The following is a 26,770-nucleotide window of genomic DNA, read 5'->3' on the forward strand; positions in this document are numbered from 1 at the left end:
GTAACGCAAGGGAAGACTTTTATGAGTACGAACAACAAGAAAACTTACACCATTAGACAGTTTATTAATTGTCGCACTAGTGGGGTGATTTATAAGGCAACTTGTATATGTGGGATGGAATATGTAGGGAAAACCAGAAGAGAGTTCAGGAAGAGGATACGTGAACATGTTGGTGATGTGGTGAATCGAAGAGATACAGCCATAGCGAACCACATCAATAGGATACATCAAGGTGATTATAGTAAAATCCAATTTATTGGGATAGAGAAAGTTCCCTACCCCCATAGAGGAGGAGATTGGGATAGAGTGATCCTCCAGAAGGAATGTAAATGGATTTTCTGGTTGAGGACACTCCAACCAACAGGCCTGAACGACCAACTATCCTTTGCGGCTTTTTTATAACTTATCATACCACATATAATGAGTACTGAACCCCAGAGGACAAGCTCCACTGTGCCCCACGTAAAGCCAGATCCCTGTATAGGAGTTAAAGGGTAGTGGGGTTACTCAGGAGGGAGACCGAAGGGGTTACACCTTTTTAATAGGACTTATGGTCTTTTTTTTTGTTCCCTTAAGTGCGGAGTTAAGCCGTTAAATAAACTAGAGTGAGACAAAGAGACGACAAGAAGTTTCGTCTCGAAGGGAGATGTATCAAGTCCAAGTCAAGTACTGTATATAGCCCTAGGTGATCGATTGAGATAGTTGAAAAGAGAAAATCAAGGAGTATTGAAACAGAGTTTAATACTTTAGATTTATTACTTAAAGATCTCAATATCGGATGATGAATCTGTGAAGTATGCCCAAAATGACTGTTATATATCTTACACAAGGGTAAAATCTATGCCCACATGTATCCTGGGAATTGTAGAGGGAACACTTCCGTTACTAATAGTGATTAAAGTGTATATATGCCATGTATTATTAAATAGCAGGGGACATCTGCCATATAACGCTAAAATATGTTAATCGTAATTATATGCGGGTATAGATCAATATCGTTTTTTTTAAAAAAAAAATACTAAAGTTCACATATACTGTCGCTTCGCTAAATAACGCTAATTATACTTATATGAAAATTGACATAAGTTGACAGACGCAAGGAAAGTACTAGATGAAGCGCATATGAAGGGTAGATAGATATACAAGTGTTCCCGGGTGATAACCCTGTGATGGGATTATATGCACTTAGAGGATGAAGCTTGTAAGAAGCGGCTGCATATGGAGTGCGCAGGCGCGTTGTGTCCCTGGATGGTGACTCAGCGATGGGAGGAAACAAGCGCTCTGACATAGGAAGGAGGGTTGGACTTGACAAGTGAAGAGCGCGCAGGCGCGGTGTGCCCACGCCAGAAAGGAAGGAGAGAGGAGTGACGTCAGCGCGTTACCAGGTAACCCGATAAGCTGAATGAAGTATATAGAGCGCGCATGAGTGTATACCTTATGAGAAGGTTGATTCCTGCGCAATCATATATGTCTGAGTATACTTGTGATAAAGGTTTTATTTGAATGAGTCAGAAGGTGGCATTAGAAACATATGAGCAATAGGCCTATCACTATAGTAACACATCAACAGGAAGTGGTCATGGGCATACACCCACCTACTTGTAGGAGGCGGGAACATACTAATGAGTGCATGTTATAAAAAGCAACCAAATGAACAGCCCTGTGATGGCACTTTTTCTATGAAGGCATTAGGTTTGACCCAGAGACTCCCCTGATGATCTGGACGGTGAAACGCGTAGGGAGAAGGGAGCGTCACATGGAGGAACCCATTACTGAAAAACATCTGGGTGAGATCTCTCCATGATATACGTTATTTTTTCTAAAAGAAGTCTGTGGAGGTGGTGAACTGCATAACTAGAGCAATGTATAGGTTCACACCTTAGTTGAAGAAGCTCAGATTGTGTGCCATGCCATTGTGTATAATATAGGCTGTTGTTGTAAAAATTGTCAAAAATCATTGAGAGTGTGAATGATAGATGTAATACAGTAGTAACACATCGATTCAAAAGCAATGGATTTAATATAGACAATTTATGGCACTATAAGAGAGTGCTTGTTCCAAACAAATTTATACTAAGCGGATACTCTGAAGGAGTGCCTATGTACTATTTGGACTACGACACTAAGAGTAAACCGGAAAGTTTTTGAAGTTTGGTCTTACCGCATTCAGCGGTTTTATGTTTGTGTTTGTGTTTTTGTACATGTGCATTTTTTAAAATGGACTAAGTCCTTTTTTAATCTATTTAGAATAAAGTTTATTAGTTTTAATTTCTTGTATTTGTCTAGCTTGCTGGTGAAGATATTATTTCTAGCTAGTAGATCACTTGCTGAAAACCATACTTACATACTTACCTGACCGGGAGGAGAGTTGCCGCAGCGCTTCTCTTCGGCCGGAGACCGGGGCAGGAGTGCGGCCGGAATCGCGCATGCCCATAGCGCGATCTGGTGCCATTTTACTGAAGACACACTTGCAGTGTGTCTTCAGCAATATGGCGCCGGACAGCGCTATGGGCATGCGCGATTCCGGCTGCACTCCTGTCCCGGCCTCCAGCAGAACGTGACACCGCTGGAGCACAGGAAAGAAGGGTGAGTATAATTGTTTGTTTTTTTTTTGTATGTGTGTAGTTTTAATAGGAGTGAGGGGACCATGTATACCAGGATAGGGGAGGTGAGAGGACCATACATACCAGGATAGGGGTTGAGGGGACCATGCATACCAGGATAGGGGGTGAGAGGACCATACATACCAGGATTGGGGGATGAGGGGTACCATGCATACCAGGATTGGGAGATGAGGTATACCATGCATACCAGGATAGGGGGGTGAGAGGACCATGCATACCAGGATAGGGGGGTAAGAGGACCATGCATACCAGGATAGGGGGGTAAGAGGACCATGCATACCAGGATTGGGGGATGAGGGGTACCATACATACCAGGATAGGGGGTGAGGGGACCATACATACCAGGATGGGGATGAGGGAGTACCATGCATACCAGGATTGGGGGTGAGGGGACCATACATACCAGGATGGGGATGAGGGAGTACCATGCATACCAGGATTGGGGCATGAGGGAGTACCATGCATACCAGGATTGGGGGATGAGGGGTACCATGCATACGAGGATTGGGGGATGAGGGGTACCATGCATACCAGGATAGGGGGTGAGGGGACCATGCATACCAGGATAGGGGGGTGAGAGGACCATGCATACCAGGATAGGGGGTGAGGGGACCATACATACCAGGATAGGGATGAGGGAGTACCATGCATACCAGAATTGTGGGATGAGGGGTACCATGCATACCAGGATAGGGGGTGAGGGGACCATGCATACCAAGATAGGAATGAGGGAGTACCATGCATACCAGGATTGGGGGGGTGAGGGGGCCATGCATACCAGGATGAAGAATGGGGTGCCATGCATACCAGGATGGGGGGGTGAGGATACGAAGCATACCAGGATAGGAATGAGGGGTGCCATGCATACCAGGATAGGAGGGTGGCAGCACATACCAGGATGGGAGACCATATACCAATAAAAATGCTCGCCACCCGGGCGTAGAACGAGTTCATAGCTAGTATTGTATATCTGTATCAGCTGTAACTGCTGTACATCTGCTGTGTCTTCAGTATAATTCAATGGCTATGAAATGAGACATTTGTTTTATCCAAAGCGAACTTGATTCGCTTTCTATTAGTAGCTGAAGGATGTTTCCATATGTACAGAATAAACATACCCTGCAACTGAGATTTTGCACCAATATGTAGGCAAAGTAGACTAGAGGAAACAAGAAGAGTACGCATGAGCGGACCCGTGGATGTTCGGGATCGTCCGAACTTTAGTCCAAAGTTCAGTTTGGACACCAGAACTTGACCCGAACGTGACCCTAAACCCCATATAAGTCTATGGAGACGCAAACTTTGGTGCTGTAAAATGGTTGTAGTAAGGGCTAGGGGACTGCAAAAGGAAGCAAAATGGGAGTAAGAGCAGGACTATTTCCCTGCAAACAAATGTGGCTAGGGAAATTACTTAAAATAATATAGAATTTTAAAAAATAATAAAAATAATCTTGAACCAGGAGGCGGAGGTCCAGGTGGAAGAGTAGAGCAGTGCCTTGTGTGTACTTAATAAATAAATGGAAAAAACAACATGATTTTTAATAACCAGACAAGGGAAAGCAGACAGGTGTAAGTTGGTCTTACTATGTTGGGAAAGGGCCAATATCCATGGACCTTTTGATTCTATCTTTTTTGCCTTTGCTGGTGTGACGTCCGTCTGCGGTTCTGGGCTGCAGCCAGACAACACCCCGAGAAACACTGATACCCTTTACCCCTATACAGGGATCTGGATTTTCAGCAGAGCCCAGGAGGTAGCTGTCTCAATATGAGCAGCGGCCAGAGCAGGACGATCGCCAGAAAGGGATTAATAGACAAGACCAAAAGCGTAGTCGGGAATCCGAGTCTTAACCAGGCGAACAGCAGAAGAACAAGAAACGGCAGGCAATAGCAGAGTCAAATTCAGGCCAAGGTCAGAGTCAAAAACCAGGAGGACGGCAGAGGTACAGAATCGTTAGGCAGAAGCAGAGTCAGAATATCCAGGCCAAGGTCACAAACCGGGAGAATAGCAGAACTACAGAATCGTCAGGCAATAGAGGGGTCAGAAATCCAGGCTGAGGTCAGAGTCAAACAATAGTCAATCACCAAGTAGCACACAGGGGAGCCAAGAATATATCCGGCGGCTTGCAAGACCAGTCCCAAGGTATTTGAGGGATCAGGTCACCCCTCACAGGTTCCTGGACTGATGATGTCATCAGTACCGCCCCCAGGACCAGACCAGATGATGATGCAGTAACCTTCTGATGACTGACAGAGGGGCGGAGCCTGCGTCCACCAGATGCCTGCGCAGGTGCCCTTACTCTGTCAGCACCATAACTCCCGGGCGAGCCATGGCGCCTCCTAGTGACCGCGACCGGAACAGCAGACCCCGAATTTAAAGGCAACGTGACAGACCGGCGCCTCCTAGAGGCTAAAGCCGGGACAGTAGGCCCTGAGTCTGATGTGACGGAACCACGGCCCCTCCCAGTGGCCAAGGCAGGAACAGCCGTCCCTGAGTCTGGCGACGAAGTAGCGGTCCAGCGCCTCCTAGTGGCCGCGACCGGAACAGCAGGCCCCAAGTCTGGCGGCGATGTGACAGCTGGTTATCAAAAATAGGGAGACCCAAAATAAATGACATGGAGTCCCCCCTACTTAATAACCAGCCGAGGCAAAGTACATAGGCTGTGAAGGTCCGTGGATATTAGCCCCTTTCAAGCCTAATAAGGCCAGTCCTCAGCCACCTCAGAAATGTTGCATCTATTAGATGTGTCAATTCTGGCTCTTAGCCTCGGCTCTTCCCAATTGCCCTGGAGCGGTGGCAATCGGGCTAATAGTTTTTGGGGTTGATGTCAGCTGTGTAATGTCAACTGGCATCAAACCCAGAGGTTAGTAATGGAGGGGCATCTATCTGATACCCCCATAACTAACCCCATATTTAAAAATTAAAACACAAGCCCAGGAAAAAAATTACTAGAATAAAGACTCCCCCACATTCTCTGGTTTACCCATTTATAATTAAAATAATTCTAACAGTTCCAATTTAATCCAATAGGGTTCCCACGATGTCCAGTGATTCTCTCCTGCAACCTATGGAGCATCATTCTGAGAATGAGGCTTCATAGGTTACTCTCGGTCATGTCTCAAGGACGATGACGTCAGTAACTTCATCACCCATGAGACATGAGCGGGATGGACCTATGGATCCTCATTCTTGAGATTGCATAGGTCACTTGTGGTCATGTCTCATGGGTGATGACTTCAGTAATGTCTTTGACCGTGAGATATAACTATGAGTAACCTATGGAGCCTCATTCTCAGAATGAGACTCCATTTTTTGCAGGAGAGAATCGCTGGATGTAATGGGAACCCCAATTGATTACATCAGAGTTGCTGGAATTATTTTATAAAAATAAATGGGTAAACCAGGGAATGTGTGGGAAAATCTTCATTCAATAAACTTTTTTTCCTGTATGTGTCTTTTTATTTTTTAAAATTGGGGCTTAGTAATGTGGTTGTCTGATAGATGCCTCTACATTACTCACCCCCTGGCTTGATGCCAGCTAACATTATACAGCTGACATCAACCCCAAAAGCTTGACATTGCGCCAGGGCAATTGGGAAGAGCTAAGGGCCAGAACTGCTTCATATAACGCATTTCTGGTGTGGGTGAAGGCTGGTCTTATTAGGTTGGGAAGGGGTCAATATCCATGGACCTTCCCAACCCATTAATATCAGACCCCAGCAGTCTCCTTTGCCTTAGCTGGTTTTTAAAATTAAGGAGGATTCCACATCATTTTTTTAGGGCTGATATTAATAGGCTGGGAAGGTCCATGGATATTGGACCTTTCCCAGCAAAAGACTAACTCACAGCTGTCTGCTTTCCCTTGGCTGATTATTAAAAATAATATTTTGTTTTAATTGTTTATTTATTTATTTTACACAGTTCCTACGCTAGTCAGAGCACAATGGTGGCGCAACCTGTGATCCAGTGTTTATTCAGACTAAGTCACGTGTTGTGCCAGCCAATTACAGCCATGCCAATTCTTCACATGGCTGTGATGGCTCCAGAAATGCCCACAGCCTTAAAGCTTGTTGATTGGCTGCACTGTAGCATTTCAACAAACTTTATTCTGCACCGAACCTGATCAGTAAAACATAATTCTGTTGAAAAAGTCCATGTTCGGAGTTTAGTACTGGAGACTAGGTGTCCGGTATGAACCCTGACCTTTTGGCTATGTGCACACTTTGCAGATTTGTTGCATTTCCGCAGCATTTTTTCCGTGCGGAAATGCTCCAAAAATGCAATGGATTACTTAAGCAATGTTAATCAATAGCATTCCTGAATTGTTGTGCACATGCTGTGGAAATTTCAGTCCTTCTTTGCAGCGTTTTATTTCCGCAGCATGTCAATTTTTTTTGCCGATCTGCAGCGTTTTTTTACCTATTGACTTCCATTGATTCAGTCAAATCTGCAGCAAAAACGCAGGTGTAAAAAGGTTTGCGGATTTGCTGCCAAAAATGCTGCAGAATTGTCAAAGGAATTTATGTCAGAAGGAGGAAGAGTGTGTGGGCAGAGAATATGTGTGGGCGTAGAATATGTGTGAGCGGAGAATATGTGAGAGTGGAGAATATGTGTGTGTCCATCTGTGGGTGTCTGCGTCTATCTGCGCCTGTCTGTGGGTGTGATTGTACTTAGGTGTCGTCTAATGGAACCACTACTCCAATCTGGCTACGTCAGCTGTCACATATAACAGACAGCTTGAGCCGATGATGAGAGAATAGTCTCATCTTCCGGCGTCTGAGTTCAATCGTAAAATAAAAATCAAAACATTGACATAATCACATACAATATACATACTCATTGAACAACTAATCTCCAACACCTGCGTCTCCTGCAAGCAATCAAAAATAATACGATGAATAGAAAAATCCAGCTCTTGGTTCTTCCAGGGTTAAATTTGTTCAAAGAGAAATTTTTTAAAAGTCCAACTTCATAAAGACAGCATGAATGTCACCACCATACTTAGGGACACAAGAACAGACTCGTTTTGAGCTTACAAGCAATGATTAAGAGGTTGTAAGCTCCAAACGCGTCTGCTCTTGTGTCCCCAAGCATGGTGGTGACATTCATGCTGTCTTTATGAAGTTGGACTTTTAAAAAATTTCTCTTTGAATAAATTTAACCCTAGAAGAACCAAGAGCTGGATTTTTCTATTCATTGGATTCCCCTCCTGCTACACTGCAGACTTCCGTGCTTGGGTCTCCTGGATCTACTAAGGGGTGAGCTGATGGTTTTTGTCTTTCTTATCAAAAATAAACCAATATATACTCCCTGTCTGCCGTAGTCCATTTAATACCAAGTGTCCCACATTGATGTCACCCGGCTACCGGCAATACACTGACAGGAGGTAATCGCTCCCGCAGTGTATCACTGCGCCGCTGTGAGAGTTCACCGGAGTACATCAGCTGATCAGCGCTGATGCTCTCACACAGCAGTAGTGCCGTGAGTGAGAGCACTAGAGCTGATGAACTCCAGTGAACTCTCACGGCAGCTCAGTGATACACTGCGAGAGAGATTACCTCCTGTCAGTGTATCACCGGCGGCGATGTGACTGTTCTATACGTGAGATCGCCGTGGGACACTCGGTATTAAATGGACTATGTCGAACATGATAGTATTTTATGCTGGTTTATTATTTTGCTTTTGTTGCAGGAGACGAGGGCATTGGGGATTAGGTGTTCAGTAAGTATGGTTAATTAAGATTCAATAAAGGAGTCTGTGTGATTATTTCAAATAAAGGACTTTATTCTGGTTGTGTGCTTATTTACCATATCCTATATGAGAAAGTTGGTCATTCAAAACACGAATATAATCCCGCAATTTGGTGAGACCGTTCTTTTTGCACACATGCTATGAGATTTTTGTGTCATGAAAAATACCTCAAACAAAAGGATGAGGCGTGCAATGGTAAAATAAGGTTATAGGCATGTATATGTTAAATACAATACCTCAGCTGAGGTGATATGCTCTGATATGTTAAATGTAATACCTCAAATGTGACACAAATGAAGCATTATGATGTCATGAATACCTGTGCATTTATGTACAGTATATAAATAGAGCTTGCAGTTACACATAACTGAAGTTTATAAAATGTAAAGCTGGTCTGTGGTTTTAATCCACTAATATATGTCAGTGTATAAGCAGGGGTTTGCAAAATTAGGATGCAGATATACCCTTTATGCTTTATTAAAATACCATAAGATGAATGTATCTTTATATGCCAAATGTAAGCACGGATCAGTAGGCATTTTGTCTGTTTGTTAGATGTTCATTCTCATTGGATATCACTGACTGATGGCCTGGTGGGCAAACTGTAATAGAGAGTATCAGGGTATTATTGTTTTTTTTTTGGGCTACGCCTGTCTATTATACCCAATGCTTGAAGGCAGCTATTCTGCACAGGGTCATATATAGTGTCTATCTAGAAATATATGATTGAAGGACACTTTCAATCAAGGAATTGTTGATTGATGTTGTATATACCAGTTTTTCTTGTTGCACGTTAGCTATTTGAGCACCTTGCACTTTTTTAGATTTTATAATTTGAAGCAAAAGTTATATTTTATTGCTATCCAATTGCTGGTTCCCCTGTAAACTAGCCAGTAAAGGCTAAGCAAAAAGCTGTCAGCTGATATTAATAGCCTGGAATCTTTGTAGCTATTGGCTCCTTCCCAGAATATTAACATCAGCCCTCAGCCGTCAGCTTTCCCTGTGCTGGTTATGAAAATTATGCGGTAGCCCACGCAATTTTCTTAACAAATTTTTTTTAAAATTGACAGATATTGCATTTCACGCAGATTTCATGTGTGTGTGTCTTTATTTAACTCTTTATGTACCATTTTATTAATGAGGGTATCTGGTTGACACCTGTTCATTACTAAATCTCGGGCTTGGTATTACATATATTTATATATACAGTATATACATTCACTTATATTTTTTTGTGTGTAAACATTATAAATTTGAACATGGTATGTAGTGATATTATGGTCTTCAATAGAGATTGAAAAAGAAGAGGTTGAACAAGGAAATGACAGCACAATTTTTTTTTAAATAAAATATATTTATTTAGCTCTATGTATTTACAAAAATGCATACAAAATCGCTTGAATATCTGCATGAAAAACCACAACAAAAACGCATAAAAAAGCACGGAATTTCCACTGCAATTTCTGCCAAGAGATGCAGAAACCGTGCAGAAATTTCTGCAAGAAACTCTGCAACGTGCGCACATAGCCTACAGTTCAGTTTCACTCATCTCTAAAGAGTAGGTAAACAAAAGTGAAAATATTTCAGACTTACCCAACATCCTACACATGTGCTAATGTCTTTTTAAAAATTCAAACTTTTCTGGATAAATTGTTGCTGATTCACTTTTTAGTCTAGTCAGTTTAGAGCGAAAATCCATAACGGGAAGTAATAATCAGAAAATTACCTATTGCTTAAATTTGTTTTTTTTGTGTTAAATGTATTTTTTTTTAATTTTAGCATTTTTTTTCCTTATCAAATCTATATTACAAAAAATAGAATTCTTCCAATTTTCACACTGACCACTGAAGATAGATATTGTAGAGTTGTGGTGTTTGCAGGTACGCAGGATGCAGCGTCGAGTCACGAGACAACTACGGTGCTTTTAAAGATTCGTTTATGGGACTTGAGGGGACTTCCCTCAGTCACGGCCTGATCACCGAAACAGGGGTAACACAGGTTGCCCACGCAGGGGCTCTAAACAAGCAAACACGGTAATGTAGAACACGACTACTCCCGGCAACGGCCGGTCACTATAGGGCCGCGGTGTGGCCAACTGCGGGTCCTTAAGTCTAGAGTCTACTTAGCTGTCCCGACGTCCCTCGCCGTTCTGGCTGCTGGCCTTTCGACGTAAGAGTTGCTGGGCCCAGTTGTTGAGGCGCTGTTGGAATCTTCGCGCTCGTTGGCGTGCTGAGGCCTTTGGAAGCCCACGGGCCCCAGCGGAGTCCTGGGACGAGTAGGCCGCAGCCCCTGGAGCCTGGCAGGTGGCAGGCGTGTACGGTGGCGAGTGACAGGCCACCTGCGCAGCTAACGGCTGCGACGGGGAGTCCGCAGTCAGGAGTGGCCCGGCCCCTGATGCAGCCCGGAGCGGGACAGTGGTGGCCACCGACGTCGCGGTGCTGGTCGCGGCCGCTGGTGTGCGCAGGGTGGCTGCAGGTGATTGGGCATGGGCTGCGGATCCGAGCTAAGGGGAAGCGGCCGCTGCAGCCGCGGGCAGAGGGGAGATAACAGCGGCCGCGAGCTGTGCTGGAGCAGCAGTGGCCGCGGGCTGTGGAGAGGCAGCAAGTCTGGGACGATTTGCTGGATACCGTCCCCCTGGAGTCCTCAGTCGGAGTCCTCCCTGGCGCTGGTCAGTCACTCTGGTTGGCAGTCGCTCCAACGCTCTCCTATTCTCTCTGTCCCGGTCTGCTGACTCATCGTCTGGGGAATTCCCCGCCCCTTTATACTGGTCCCTCCCCTAGCTCTCCTGTCTGTCACAAGGGTGCGTCGCTGAACATTGTCCCCCGGGGACAGTTTCCACCGGAACCTGGATAATGGCCCCCTTGCTTCCGGCCCGGGCATCCGACAGGGGGGGCCGCTCCTCCCACAGAGTCATAACTTATGTTGTTCACAGAAGACTTTTCAGAGATCTCCTTATCATCAGAGGCAAGATTACAATGACAGAAAACACTTCCATGGAGATCTGATAACTCAGAATCTAACAATAGGTGATGTAACTCCCTTTAGAATGACCTTTGCACACACTCATTAGATGTTTTGAAACAAAAGATAGAGTCTGAGTTAAGGTACTGTCACACTTAGCGATGCACCAGCGATCCCGACAAACGATATGACCCGGTCAGGATCGCTGGTGCATCGCTAAGTGGTCGCTAGTGAGCTGCCACACAGGCAGATCTCACTAGCGACATAGCAGCGGTCGGCGGTCGCTACTCACCTGTCAGACGAGGCGATGAAGACGTCCTCCTGCCCGCGTCGCTCGTCGCCACAGCAGGAAGCCCCACAGGAAGCTGACGACGAGAAACGGCTCAGGCTGTTCTCGTGCGATCAGCGATAATCAGCGGGGGAGCCGGTCGGAGGTAAGTATCACACATAGCGATATCGCTGCTGCGTCACAAAACCAGTGATGTTATAGCGATATTGCTAGCGATATCGCTTAGTGTGATGGGCCCTTTAGGCTATTGCTGCTAATGTACATGTACATTTCCTAAACAAACAGAAAGTATGAGTTCAGAATAGTCCCAGTAGGCAGTATGAAAACTGCACAATTTCTAATTTTTTTTTTTTAAAATACAGATCATATTATTAAAAATAAACATTGAGAAAAAGTACATTTAACATAAAAACCTGATGTAACAACAGGTCATATTATGATGACACATTCCTTTTCACTCCTTCGTGACTGAGAAAGTTTCCGTTTTTGCATCCCTCTTCCGAGAACCTTAAGCTTATTTTTTGCCTCTTGAGGTATTGTTGCATAATGTAGTTACTTACTGTAGTTGGAGTTTTGCATGCCACCGTTCATTTTGCAATACAGTTTTCTGGAAAATGAAGAAAAAATTCCAATTGTTTAGAAATAGGAAAAAAAGGCCATTCTGCGATTGTTTTTTTTACAGGGTTCAATATGCGGTATAGATGGCTTAGACCTGTCAGCATGATTTTTCAAGTCAGTATAATTATGGTGATACCAAACTTGTAAAGTTTTATTCTAAGTGATGAAAAAAAAAACAGTATGAAAAAGAGGTTTGTGTCTTTGTTATCTGAATCCCACAACAGTTTTATTTGTTTCTCGATGAAGCAGTATAGGGGTTGGGAAAAGATTATTAATTTGAATTTTCTGATTTTAGATTTTTAAAACCTTTTTTTCTGTTTATTTTTAGTCCCCCTAGTGGACTTGAACCTGCGATCTATTCCAGTATGTAGGTAAATTAAAAGTCTGGTTAGGGTGCCCAATACATCACAACAACGCAATTGGCACCACTCCTGCCACTGCGAGAGACTGACAGAAGCACTTAAAGGGAATCTGTCACCTATTTTTCGCCTATCAGCTGTCGTCACCACCATCAGGGCTTATCTACAGCATTCTGTAATGCTGTAGATAAGCCCCCGATGTAACCTGAAAGATAAGAAAAATGAGTCAGATTATACTCACCGGAGGGCGTTCCGGGTCCGGTTTTGGTCCGATGGGTGTCATAGTCCGGTCCGGCGCCACCCATCTTCTAAGGCTGTGTGCACACGCTGCGGATTTTGCTGCGGTTCCGCAGCGGTTTTGGCCGCTGCGGACCAGCAGCAGTTTTTGCTGCGGTGTACAGTACCATGATTCCCTATGGGAATCAAAAACCGCAGTGCAGACGGTGCAGATTTTTCCGCGCGGATTATCTGCGGTTTTCAATCCGCAGAAAGAATTGACATGTCAATTCTTTCTGCGGATTCCCCTGCGGTTTGCCATCTCCTCCATTGAGGAGATGAAAAACCGCAGAGCAATCCGCAGGTAAAACCGCAGGTCTTTTGACCTGCGGTTTCACCTGCAGATTTTACAAAATCCGCGCGGATGAATCCGCACATAATCCGCAGCGTGTGCACACAGCCTTACTGTGACGTCTTCTTTGCTGCCTGTCGTGGCTCCTGCACAGGCGCACTGCTCTGCCCTGTTGAGTGCAGAGCAGAATACTGCAGTGCGCAGGCGCCGGACTGAAGGAAAGAAGAGGACGTCATCTTTAGAAGAAGGAAGGCGCCGGACCGGACCGTGACACCCATCGGACCAAAACCGGACCCGGACCGCCCCTGGGTGAGCATAGTCTAACTCATTTTTTTCATCTTTCAGGTTACATCGGGAGCTTATCTATCTACCTTACAGAATGCTGTAGATAAGCCCCTGATGGCAGTGCCGGCAGCTGATACTCGAAAAATGTGGTGACAGATTCCCTTTAAGAGGTTCACAGTAAGAAGCACAGCTAGTATAACTCAGCCAGATATACACTATAGAAAAAATATTAACCCCTTGGTGACCACAGATACGCCTTTTAACGGTGGCAGTGAAATCTTGGAGAGTGAAAAAAGACAGACATAGGCGACCAAAGCATCGTCACTTGAGTAGGTGGTAGGTATCTTCTACTTCAAACAATTGTTGACATATCACATTAACATATCAGGAGTTGATCTGTGATGATGAGACTAATTAGATTTCCACCAGTTGATAAAATGAAAGGTAGAAGCTCTCAGCTGAGCACTATGCCATTTCGATTCTAATTTTACTTGGGTAAATCCATACAATGGATCCACAGATGGCCCTAAACCCCCACTGATCAAGACTTCTGAAATGTCTGGTATATATGACATTATGAGATATCGTAAAACAGGTAACTCCTGTTTATTTATGGATAATTTAGACACCAAGATATTCATAATAATTTTCGATAATTAATGCTTAGGACTGGGTGTAATGCAGAGTGAAAACAGCTACAAAATTTATTACAAAATCTATTTCAAATTCTGTAATGCACAACGATTAGTATTGTGAATTCTAAGCGGGAAAACTTGCTCTTAGCCCCGATAACGCTGATTATATTCCCACACAAATATTATTGGAAGTACAAGTTTTTCCAATGGTGATTAAAAATCATGGACTTATCAATATTTTACTCTGATTTGTAGCCAAAAGTTCCGTGTTTTTAAGGACTGTCTGTAATTTATGGCTGGTTGGTACTGATAATACTGCTGAGAAAATAAATGAACATGTTGATATATTTATGTCCTCAATAGGGTCCTACTTCAGTCAGAGCTGCGCTCCAGGATCCCCCATTGGTTCCAATCTCTGCAAACTGTGTATTGGTGATCCACAAAACACCGAGGCAAATACGAAATGTTCTCTAAGCGACAAAGAGGCGTATTACGGCAATGAAGGGGCCGTCAGGTAAAATAGTCTAGTAGGATCATCCTATCCATCCTGCTCTTGTCATTTTACATGTAGTGGAGGCCGATTCTTGAGTCTTTATTATATGGAGATAGAAAATTCATAGTCTGCAGCAAATTCCACATTCTGTTAAAAAAGAATGGTTTGCATATCTGTGGCGCCCCTGAGGCTTCAGTCGCCACAGAGGTACTGCACCTTCTCCTAAGGTGTAGTACCCCACCATCCAGGTAAGGTGGGAACTCCTGACTACACTCCACATCTGCATTCCACACACAGGATAGTTCAGTGGGGACACCTAACAGCTTCAGGCTGGGGGTAGCAGAGCACCCCTTGTGGAACTCTGCTTCGTAACACAAGATGTGCTGGGAGGCGGGTGGAGCGAGATGATACAAAAGAGTGGGAAGAGTGAGAGTTAGGGAGTTGGTTAGTGAGAGAGGAGAGAAGATGGATGTCTGAAGGACGTGCTGCAGCAGGTCCCAGTGATCTGGGCTGCTGGCACGAGAAAGACAGAGAAAGAGACTGATAAGATTGATAACCTAACCATCCATAAGAGAGAGAGAACAGATCGGAACGAAGGAGAATAGAAGGACGGTGGGAAGCTGGTTGAAGAAAGATAGATAACCCTTCCAGTCCAGAGCGCAAAGGCCGGGGCCAAGTCCCCGAGGTTGATCATAGAATCATAGAATCGTAGAGTTGGAAGGGACCTCCTGGGCCATCTGGTCCAACCCCCTGCTCAAAGCAGGATTCGCTAAATCATCCCAGTCAGATGTCTGTCCAGCCTCTGTTTGAAGACTTCCATTGAAGGAGAACTCACCACTTCTCGTGGCAGCCTGTTCCACTCATTGATCACTCTAACTGTCAAAAAGTTTTTTCTAATATCTAATCTGTGTCTCCTCCCATTCAGTTTCATCCCATTGCTTCTAGTCTTTCCTTGTGCAAATGAGAATAAAGTTGATCCTTCTACAATGTGACAGCCCTTTAGATATTTGTAGACAGCTATTAAGTCTCCTCTCAGTCTTCTCTTTTGCAAACTAAACATTCCCAAATCCTGCAACCTTTCCTCATAAGACAGGAAACTTTTTCGGATCTTTATGTCCAGCAACAGACACCAGTGGAGTAGTGAGCCGCTAATGCCTTGCTCCCATCATAGACTTGGGACACAACAGCACTTGGATAGTGAGCCGGGATGCGATAGTGGAGTCCCCGAAGCAGGCTACAGCTGTCTGTCATACAAGTAAAGACTAGGAACACTTAGAGAGAGGCATTCCAGGGTAACTAAGTACTGGGGTGCTTCGCACCTAAAGGCGCATTGGAGGAGTCGTTCAGGAAGGTACATGTTGGCGGAGTGTGGAAAGGAGAATCCAATCTTGCCTGGAGTTTGGCTGGAGCCCTGACCTGGAGAACACAGTACGGAGGCAGGCGTGTGTGTGATCTGCAAACAGTGAGTAAAGCTTTGGAACCGCACACCCTGGTGTCCTCCAGTTATTCCGCACCGTTACACCTGAGTACCTGTACCTACACCATCTACGCCTCCCCACCATTACTGCATCTACACTGCCCTGGGACTAGAGCTCCGCCTGTGGGGAGCTTTACCATCTATACTGCACACACCATCAGTCGCAGTGGATCTGCCCGCAGCGTCGGCCTAGCACCACACTTGCCGAGCACCACAGGTGGCGTCACGAACTATTTCTATAAACTGTAATATAACTACATCTCCCACCAATTCATTGGGCGCCCAGGGACACGGACCAGGTCACCGCTGCTGTGACACGTCCCCCTGATACTGGCCCGGTACCGAGTACCTCGCAGCCCTGGGACGAGGGGCGACCCAAATTTTGGCGTCATGAACAGGATGACGAGACCCGATGCCATCGGGTTCTGTGTGCCTTGGATTTACAACTTTTGAAGATGTGCAAAAGACCAAATTTAATAGACTGTGACATGAATCTTCAAAAATGGCCGCTGGCACGGAGAAGAAGAGAGTGAAGAGATGGGAGGTCCTAAGAAAAGACCGCGAAGAGTATTGGGCCTTCCCTGCCTGAATTACTATATGACAGATGCATGGCCCACCCCCGAGGGGTTCGTATATTGGCTTGGTATGGAGGCGCTGGAAGAAGATGCCGCCCCCGGAAGGAGGGGCAGAGGAAGCCAGTGGCAAGAAGGAGGGCGGAGCAAGAGGAAGAACGCCAGAACGCCATTTTGGGAAGCAAGGGAAGGAGGCCTGCGGAGCGCGGGGAAGTGCAAACCCCCGGCACCATGGTTGACAGCTCCAACCCTGAACCTGGCATGATTTGCCAGCAATTACAGGACGAGATTACGGAACTGACCACCCGTCTGCAACTGAGAAGAGAAGCGCTGGAGAGGCTGAGACGGCACCGTGCACCTGCAGGGCTTGCACCTGCGGTACCCAGTTCACCGGTACCCGCTGCTACACCGGACTGCCCCGGACGGCGCTGACCTACACATCTACCCTGATCGTGCGGCTGAGCACCACCTGTCTGGAGAAGTTACAGGAGGACCCGGGAGTGGAAGCGGAGCTCCCGCCTGGACCTGACACGGCTGTGCTGGTCCCCGCAGAAACCCCTGCGGATCCAGAGCCCTCACCTGCTTTTTCATCACCTGCACCGGAGCAGAGGCCGCACCGCCGGGAGGCCTCAGGTATGTCCGACGCCCCTTCACACGAGAAGACCCGGGGTTGCCCCACGGTTGCAGCAGCTGGCCAGGTTGTGCTAGACCTGGTCTGGGACCGGGAAGCCAGTCCCCGGGGGGAGACACCGGAACCCCCAACGGCAGTACCGTAGGTGTTATGAATGAGTCACCGTAGGAGGCAAAAACATAAATACTAGCTAAGTCCAGAAAACCAGAGAAGTTGGCAGCTATCGGATTGCAGACCCCTGAACCTATCAACAACAACTAGCAGTAGCCGTGGGGGGTTCCTACGGTGCCCTAGACCCCTTGATCACAGCCGGAGAACTACATAGCCTAAAGACAGAAAGGGAAATCTAAACTGCCCCAGAGCAGACCCCAAAGCAATAGGCAGCCCCCAACATATAATGACGGTGAAGCAAGATGAAAAAACACACAGATAGAAAGATAGGCTGAGCAAATGATGGGGCCCAAGATAACTAGATAGGACAGGATAGAAAAGCTGCTGTCTGTAATCCGCCAAAACCCTATCAAAACAAGAGCCAACAGCTGATAGGGAAAAAAACCCTGAAGACTCTAGGCTTCAAAAAGACTATATCAGTACTCAGGTGTTTTCTGAAGACAGGAATTCAGCTCACCCCAGCAGGGAAGGGCAGAAATCAAGGAAAACAATGCAAAACAAAACCAAAACACAAATGCAAAAAGTAGAGCAGAAAACTTAGCTTTTGAGGAGCAGGAATCAGACTGGTCTCCTAGAATCCCTCAGAGAGATCACCAGCAAGGCAGAAGGGCATCGGCTGCCTTATATCCAGTCAGTAATTCCCGTCACCCAGTAATCATCATCCTGCCCAGGTGCTTGGTAATCAGCCTCACTACCTTCCTTCACCAGAAGAGGGAGTTCATCAGACCTCAATGGTGAAGGGGAAAATGAACTCACAACACGTAGGCCCCAGTAGGCAAAAGCAGGTCCCGTGAGGAGGAGGAGCAGAATGAGGCCTATCACCGAGCCACCATTAAACAGCTGGCAGCTGAGTACCGGGAGAGGGAACAGAGGAGACTGGCTGTACTGGGCTCGGATCTGAGCAGGAAAGAGAGGGCCCGTGCTGGGCATTACAGTTCCCAGGATGCCGCAGGATGGGGACAGGTCCTTAATGTTAATCAAGAATGGGGGTTCGGATTTATTGCAGACCCCAAGAGGATAAGTGACTTATTCTTCAACCGGAGGGACATTGAATCCTACTTGCCCAAAGGACACCCTAAAAGAAACCTGCAGCCTGGGGAGTATGTCACCTTTACCTGCCATGATGGGCTCAGGGGATGGTACGCCCTTAATGTATGATGTATCCCTGCAGAGTTCATCGAGAGGTACCTGCCATCGAAACCAGTCAATGCTCCTCCACCCACAGTCATTACCCAAGTTACTCAGGTACCTGCTACCAGGATTCCAGTTACTCCAAAGTCGACTCCAATCCGGCAGCCTAAGAAGATCTCTGGCCTGACACAGTGGGAAGAGGACTACCTAAAAATGGCCAATGATTATCTCGAATATGGTGATAGTACCAGAACCCCAGGAGGGGATCACCAGTAAATAAGAAACAGGAAAAACTTACAATCTCGTTACCCAGGAGGGTCATTTGCACCAGTTGTGCCTTTGCTATTTTTGTTCATCATGTTGCCCAGTTTGTGATTGGCAGTGTTGTTTTTGAAATGGAACTGTGGAGATCATAGACGCTGATTGGTCCAAAACTTTATCTGTAAATAGTTTGCACCCCTTTGGTGCTCACTCTTGGTTTTACATATGGAACCCTTTGCGAAGATAATGTTTACATATAGACACTTTGCGAAGATGATGTTTATGAATGGACACTTTTCGAAGAATGATGTCTACCTCAAGGGGCACTACAAGAGATCCCGGCTGGGAGCAGTGTTCAGCACCTTACAAGAATTTTGAATGTTTTATGAAAAAGTATTTGATAATGTTGTGTCTTATGAAAAGTAAATGTCTTTTATAGAATGTTTGATACAGAGAATTAGAATAGAATGAAAAACTTGAATAAAGTGACAGGTGACAGGCCAAGTGTAGAAGGTCAGTGTCTTGCGTCCAATAGAGAGAGAAAGAAAAAAAGAGAATAATTGATAGAGAATGTAATAAAGAAAATGTGTTGAGTATAGCACTTTGAATTAAGAATTGCACTTAAGTAAACTTTTGATACTAGGATAGGAAGTTAGCCTGTTTGTAACGTTTAAGAAATGTGCCTCCCACATTAGGAAGATTATATAAGTATTTTTAACCAGCATTTAAAAATTTTTGTGTGTTCTTGCACTGCTAATCTTGTTGTCTTGCAGCCCGCGGACGTGCTGTGTTTAACGGGGGGGTATGTGGCGTCCCTGAGGCTTCGGTCGTCACAGAGGTACTGCACCTTCTCCTAAGGTGTAGTGCCCCACCATCCAGGTATGGTGGGAACTCCTGACTACACTCCACATCTGCATTCCACACACAGGATAGTTCAGTGGGGACACCTAACAGCTTCAGGCTGGGGGTAGCAGAGCACCCCTCGTGGAACCCTGCTTCGTAACACGAGATGTGCTGGGAGGCAGGTGGAGCGAGATGATACAAAAGAGTGGGAAGAGTGAGAGTTAGGGAGTTGGTTAGTGAGAGAGGAGAGAAGATGGATGTCTGAAGGACGTGCTGCAGCAGGTCCCAGTGATCTGGGCTGCTGGCACGAGAAAGACAGAGAAAGAGACTGATAAGATTGATAACCTAACCATCCATAAGAGAGAGAGAACAGATCGGAACGAAGGAGAATAGAAGGACGGTGGGAAGCTGGTTGAAGAAAGATAGATAACCCTTCCAGTCCAGAGCGCAAAGGCCGGGGCCAAGTCCCCGAGGTTGATCGGATCTTTATGTCCAGCAACAGACACCAGTGGAGTAGTGAGCCGCTAATGCCTTGCTCCCATCATAGACTTGGGACACAACAGCACTTGGATAGTGAGCCGGGATGCGATAGTGGAGTCCCCGAAGCAGGCTACAGCTGTCTGTCATACAAGTAAAGACTAGGAACACCTAGAGAGAGGCATTCCAGGGTAACTAAGTACTGGGGTGCTTCGCACCTAAAAGCGCATTGGAGGAGTCGTTCAGGAAGGTACATGCTGGCGGAGTGTGGAAAGGAGAATCCAATCTTGCCTGGAGGTTGGCTGGAGCCCTGACCTGGAGAACACAGTACGGAGGCAGGCATGTGTGTGAACTGCAAACAGTGAGTAAAGCATTGGAACCGCACACCCTGGTGTCATCCTGTTATTCCGCACCGTTACACCTGAGTACCTGTACCTACACCATCTACACCTCCCCACCTTTACTGCATCTACACTGCCCTGGGACTACAGCTCCGCCTGTGGGGAGCTTTACCATCTATGCTGCACACACCATCAGTCCCAGTGGATAGTGGATCTGCCCGCAGCGTCGGCCTAGCACCACACTTGCCGAGCACCACAGGTGGCGTCACGAACTATTCCTATAAACTGTAATATAACTACATCTCCCGCCAATTCATTGGGCGCCCAGGGCCACGGACCGGGTCACAGCTGCTGTGACACGTCCCCCTGATACCGGCCCGGTACCGAGTACCTCGCAGCCCTGGGACGAGGGGCGACCCATATCCCACAAATGATTTGACCCACAATATAAACTAAAATAATAGCAGACAAAATGGGATGTGATGAGTGTACTGAAGGAACTGGATTTAATCCTTTAGTGAAGGATAGGGGTCATCATAAGTTATCAATATAATGGTCTTAGGAGCGTTTCTTACTCTGTACAGTGTGGGTGCTGGCTGTATTACATACCTGACAGTAACTGATGCAATGAAAGCTAGCTTTAATTGCCTCAGTTTAACCTCTTAACTGCCACTGTGCGTCAAAAGCCTGTAATAGTCAATATCCCAATCAAGGCAAAAATGGAAGCTGGCACGTTTAGGCAGGTTGTGATGCAGAAATGAAGAGCTTAGGGATTACAGAAAGGATTTTATTAATACCAATACATTTCTGTGTCAGACGAGTGTCTTTCTCAATGTATAAAACTAAATGTCGCTTCTTGATTTCTCAAGCTAACTAGTGCGCTCTTTTTTTTTGCGGAATGTACCAAACTGTTGATTTGGCCACTCCTAACATTTCTGCTATCTCTTCGATGTATTTCTTCATTTTTTTCAGCCTAATGATGGTTTGTTTTCCTTCCATTAAGAGCTCCATTGACTTCATGTTGTGAGTTCACAGCAACAGCTTTCATACGTAAATGCCACACCTGGAATCAGCCCCAGACCTCTTACCTGCTTAATTGATGATAGGTTAATGAGGGAATAGCCCATGCAATCCCTTAAGGAGCTTTTGAGATAATTGTCCCACTACTTTCAGCCCCTTTAAAAAGAGGCAGTTGTATATTAAAGAGCTTTAATCCCTAAACCCTTACTCCACTTAGGCTGTGAATACCCTCAAATTAAAGCTGAGGGTCTGCAGTTTAAGCCCATATATTGATCATAAAACTGTATCTTGATTATGTTTTAGCAAACATCTAAAATAACAAACCTTGTGTTGCTATCCAAATATGGACCTAACTGCTCGTAAGTATATGGGAAAAAATCTACCGAGTTCAATGTCTGTGTAATTTTTTTAATGTGATTTTTAGCTAAGATCCATTCCCCTGCTGTGGTTTGTACGGTTATTTAGTTATCAGAACGGTATTATAGTTTTGCGCTGCTTTCCATTTTACCAGAGGAGTGTAAAAAACTGATGTTATCCTTCCGGTCAGTCGTTTGTTTCTCTGCAAACTATTGTGATGTGTATATGTGTCCAACATGAAGTATTGAGATAGCGGAGGCCGATGTACAGTGGGGAAAAAAGTATTTAGTCAGTCACCAATTGTGCAAGTTCTCCCATTTAAAAAGATGAGAGAGGCCTGTAATTGACATCATAGGTAGACCACAACTATGAGAGTCACAATGAGAAAACAAATCCAGAGAATCACCTTGTCTGATTTGGCAAGATTTATTTTGCAAATTATGGTGGAAAATAAATATTTGGTCATTAACAAAAGTTCATCTCAATATTTTGTTATCTAGCCTTTGTTGGCATTGACAGAGGTCAAACATTTCTGTAAGTCTTCACAACATTGGCACACGCTGTTGGTGGTATGTTAGCCCATTCCTCCATGCAAATCTCCTCTAGAGGAGTAATGTTTTGGGCCTATCACTGGGCAACACGGACTTTCAAATCCCTCCAAAGGTTTTCTATGGGGTTGAGATCTGGAGACTGGCTAGGCCACTCCAGGACCTTCATATCATACGAAGACACTCCTTCGTTGTCTTGGCGGTGTGCTTCGGATCATTATCAAGCTAAAAGACCCCATCCACGTTTCATCTTCAATGCCCTTGCTGATGGAAGGAGGTTTGCACTCAAAATCTCATGATACATGGCCCATTCGTTCTTTCATGTACACGGATCAGTTGTCCTGGTCCCTTTGCAGAGAAACAGCCCCAAAGCATAATGTTGTCACCCCCATGCTTCACAGTAGGTACGGTATTCTTTGAATGCAACTCAGCATTCTGTCTCCTACAAACACGACAAATTTTGTTTCTACCAAACAGTTCTACTTTGGTTTCATCAGACAATATCACATTCTCCCAATACTCTTCTGGATAATATACTGTAAATGCTCTCTATCAAACTTCAGACTGGCCCGGACATGTACAGGCTTAAGCGGGGGGACAAGTCTGGCACTGCAGGATCTGAGTCCTTGACGGCGTAGTGTGTTACTGATGGTAGCCTTTGTTACGGTGGTCCCAGCTCGATGCAGATTCTGGGATTTTTGCTCACCGTTCTTGTGATCATTTTGACCCCACGGGTGAGATCTTGTGTGAAGCCCCAGATCGAGGGAGATTATCAGTGGTCTTGTATGTCTTCCACTTTCTAATTATTTCTACCACAGTGATTTCATCACACCAAGTTGCTTGCCTATTGCAGATTCAGTTTTCCCAGCCTGATGCAGGGCTACAGTTTTGCTTCTGGTGTACTTCGACAGCTCTTTGGTCTTCACCATAGTGGAGTCTGGAGTGTGACTGTTTGAGGTTGTAGACTGGTGTCTTTTATGCTGATAACAAGTTCAAACAGGTGTCATTACTACAGGTAATGAGTGGAGGACAGAGGAGCCTCTTAAAGAAGACGTTACAGGTCAGTGAGAGACAGAAATCTTGCATGTTTTTAGGTGACCAAGTATTTATTTTCCACCATAATTTGCAAAATAAATTTTGCCAAATCAGACAAAGTGATTTTCTGGATTTGTTTTCTCATTTTGACTCTCATAGTTGTAGTCTCCCTATGATGTCAATTACAGGCCTCTCTCATCTTTTTAAGTGGAAGAACGTGCACAATTGTTGGCTGGCTAAAACTTTTTTTCCTCACTGTACACACTGGATCATTCACAGAAGCACAAATTTTCTGCTGGTCAACATCTGTATTTTCTTGTTCCAGCAAAACACAATATATCTGGTTTGGTGTGGAAATGGTGTAACACAGGATTGGTGCAATGAAAAAAAAAATATGTAGACAGACGTGTTTGGGCACAGGTTGTGTCATGAATTTTAAGAAAGAATAATGAGAAGTCTGAAGAAATTATTGCAAAAATGATCCCAGAAAGGAAACATCAGCTGTTATGTCTCACTGGTGAAGTGGATCTTCTAAGCCCCAGATCCAGGAGAGCAGTTCTAGAACATCACATGCAGGAGGCAGCAGGATGGAGCAGTGGGCTGTACAGTCATGGCCAAAAGTTTAGAGAATGACACAAATATTATATTTTCACATGATCTGCTGCCCTCTGGTTTTTATGTGTTTGTCAGATGTTTTTATCACATACAGAAATATAATTGCAATCATATTATGAGTAACAAAAGGTTATATTGACAGTTAGAATGAGTTAATGCAGCAAGTCAATATTTGCAGTGTTGACCCTTCTTCTTCAGGACCTCAGCAATTCTCCCTGGCATGCTCTCAATCAACTTCTGGATCAAATCCTGACTGATAGCAGTCCATTCTTGCAAAATCAATGCTTTTATTTTGTCTGAATTTGAAGGTTTTTGTTTGTCCACCCGTCGCTTGATGATTGACCACAAGTTCTCAATGGGATTAAGATCTGGGGAGTTTCCAGGCCATGGTCCCAAAATCTCTATGTTTTGTTCCCTGAGCCATTTAGTTATCACCTTTGCTTTATGGCAAGGTGCTCCATCATGTTGAAAAAGGCATTGTTGATCGCCAAACTGCTCTTGGACGGTTGGGAGAAGTTGCTCTTGGAGGACATTCTGGTACCATTCTTTATTCATGGCTGTGTTTTTAGGCAAGAGTGAGAGAGAGCCCATTCCTTTGGCTGAGAAGCCACCCCACACATGAATGGTTTCAGGATGCTTGACAGTTGGCATGAGACAAGACTGGTGGAAGCGCTCACCTGGTCTTCTCCGAATAAGCCGTTTTCCAGATGTTCCAAACAATCGAAAAGGGGATTCATCAGAGAAAATGACTTTACCCCAGTCCTCAGCAGTCCACTCCCTGTACCTCTTGCAGAATATCTGTCTGTCCATGATGTTTTTTCTGGAGAGAAGTGGCTTCTTTGCTGCCCTCCTTGAGACCAGGCCTTGCTCCAAGAGTCTCCGCCTCACAGTGCGTGCAGATGCACTCACACCTGCCTGCTGCCATTGCTGAGCAAGCTCTGCACTGCTGGTAGCCCGTTCCCGCAGCTGAAACACTTTTAAGAGACGGTCCTGGCGCTTGCTGGTCTTTCTTGGGCGCCCTGGAGCCTTTTTGGCATCAAGGGAACCTCTCTCCTTGAAGTTGTTGATGATGCGATAGATTGTTGACTGAGGTGCAATCTTTCTAGCTGCGATACTCTTCCCTGTTAGGCTATTTTTGTGCAGTGCCATGATGACTGCACGTGTTCCTTTAGAGATAACCATGGTTAACAGAAGAGAAACAATGATGCCAAGCACCAGCCTCCTTTTAAAGTGTCCAGTGTTGTTATTCTTACTTAATCATGACAGATTGATCTCCAGCCCTATCCTCATCAACACCCACACCTGTGTTAATGGAGCAATCACTGAAACGATGTTAGCTGGTCCTTTTAAGGCAGGGCTGCAATGATGTTGAAATGTGTTTTGGGGGATAAAGTTAATTTTCTAGGCAAATATTGACTTTGCAAGTAATTGCTGTTAAGCTGATCACTCTTTATAACATTCTGCAGTATATGCAAATTGCCATTAGAAAAAATGAAGCAGTAGACTTTGTAAAAATTAATATTTGTGTCATTCTCTAAACTTTTGGCCATGACTGTAGAACAGATGTCGCGCTGATCTGTAGTAGAGTTGAAACAATAACCGTTTTAGCAGAGCTGGATCAGCAAATTCTTATCAGTTGATATAATAATATGGCACAGTTGTTATCACGATATAGCAGAGTTGGAAATATGATAAAGCAAAGAGAGTACAACAATGTAAAATGGTCATTACTGAGTTTTAGCAGAGTAGCAGAGTTGTAATGCACCGTAGCATTCCTGGAACAGCAATGTAGCAGAACTGAGGCTGAGAGATGATTCACAGCACGAAGGTGTGCTAATAGGTCACAGACTGCACATGAGTCAACGGTCTGATGTAGCAGCAAAAAAGGAAAACACAGTTCTAGGATGTACAGTATTAAGAGAAGCATAGGATCTAGATCATGTGAAGTAATTATCCTCCTCTACTCCTCTTTGGTCAGGCCTCATCTGGGCACATTTTAAAAAAGACATTGAAAAACTGGAGCCAGTTCAGAGAAGAGCTACCAGAATGGTAACAACTGCCAAGTATGCCCTTCAAAGAACGGTTAAAGGATCTGAGAATGTTTAGCCTTCAAAAAAGAAGGCTAAGAGGAAACTTAATAGCTGTCTACAAATATCTGATGGGATATCACACTGTTTGCACATGGAAACACGAGAAACAAATTAAACTGAAAGAAGATACAGATTAGATATTAGAAAAAACGTATTTGGGTCGCCCTCCCAGGGCTGTGGGATGCTCGGTACCGGGTCGGCAACTCAGCGGGGAAGGTGTCACAGCAGCGGTGACCCGGTCCTTGCCCCTGGGCGCCCAATGTAAAAAGGGGAATTGAATGGTGGAATGTAGTGGATTAAATGAATAGTTCGTGACACCACCTGTGGTGTTCGGCAATAGATATGTAAGCCGACGCTGCAGACAGATCCTCTGGGACTGATGGTGTGGTGCAGCAATGATGTTATAGCCCTCCACAGGCAGGGCTGTAGTCCCAGGGCAGAGTAGAAGTGACACGTAGATGGTGTAGTGTCTGGCGCAAGGGATGTGTCAGTGCTGGGCAGGTTCTCCCAGGAATGAGTGGAGGACACCAGGGCATGTAGTTCCAAAGCTTTACTCACAGTCTGTTGCACAAACAGGTGCCTGCCTCCGTGCCGTGTCCTCTGGGTCAGGGAGTCAGTCA

The 26,770-nt window shown here is 45.2% G+C and overlaps 1 protein-coding gene across 1 annotated transcript in view; it reads left to right on the forward strand.

The window, feature by feature from the left end:
* The window catches only part of LOC141091149 (saxiphilin-like), a 149,979-nt gene that overhangs the window by 92,137 nt on the left and 31,072 nt on the right, over positions 1-26,770 (forward strand). The window contains exon 16 of the mRNA XM_073576547.1: positions 14,452-14,602. Within this exon, the coding sequence (XP_073432648.1) occupies positions 14,452-14,602 (151 nt within the window). The remainder of the gene's footprint in view (positions 1-14,451; positions 14,603-26,770) is intronic.

The sequence above is a fragment of the Dendrobates tinctorius genome, unplaced genomic scaffold (genome assembly GCF_039654945.1).
Source record: "Dendrobates tinctorius isolate UK_male_01 unplaced genomic scaffold, ASM3965494v1 ptg000049l, whole genome shotgun sequence".
Taxonomy (NCBI): Eukaryota; Metazoa; Chordata; class Amphibia; order Anura; family Dendrobatidae; genus Dendrobates; species Dendrobates tinctorius.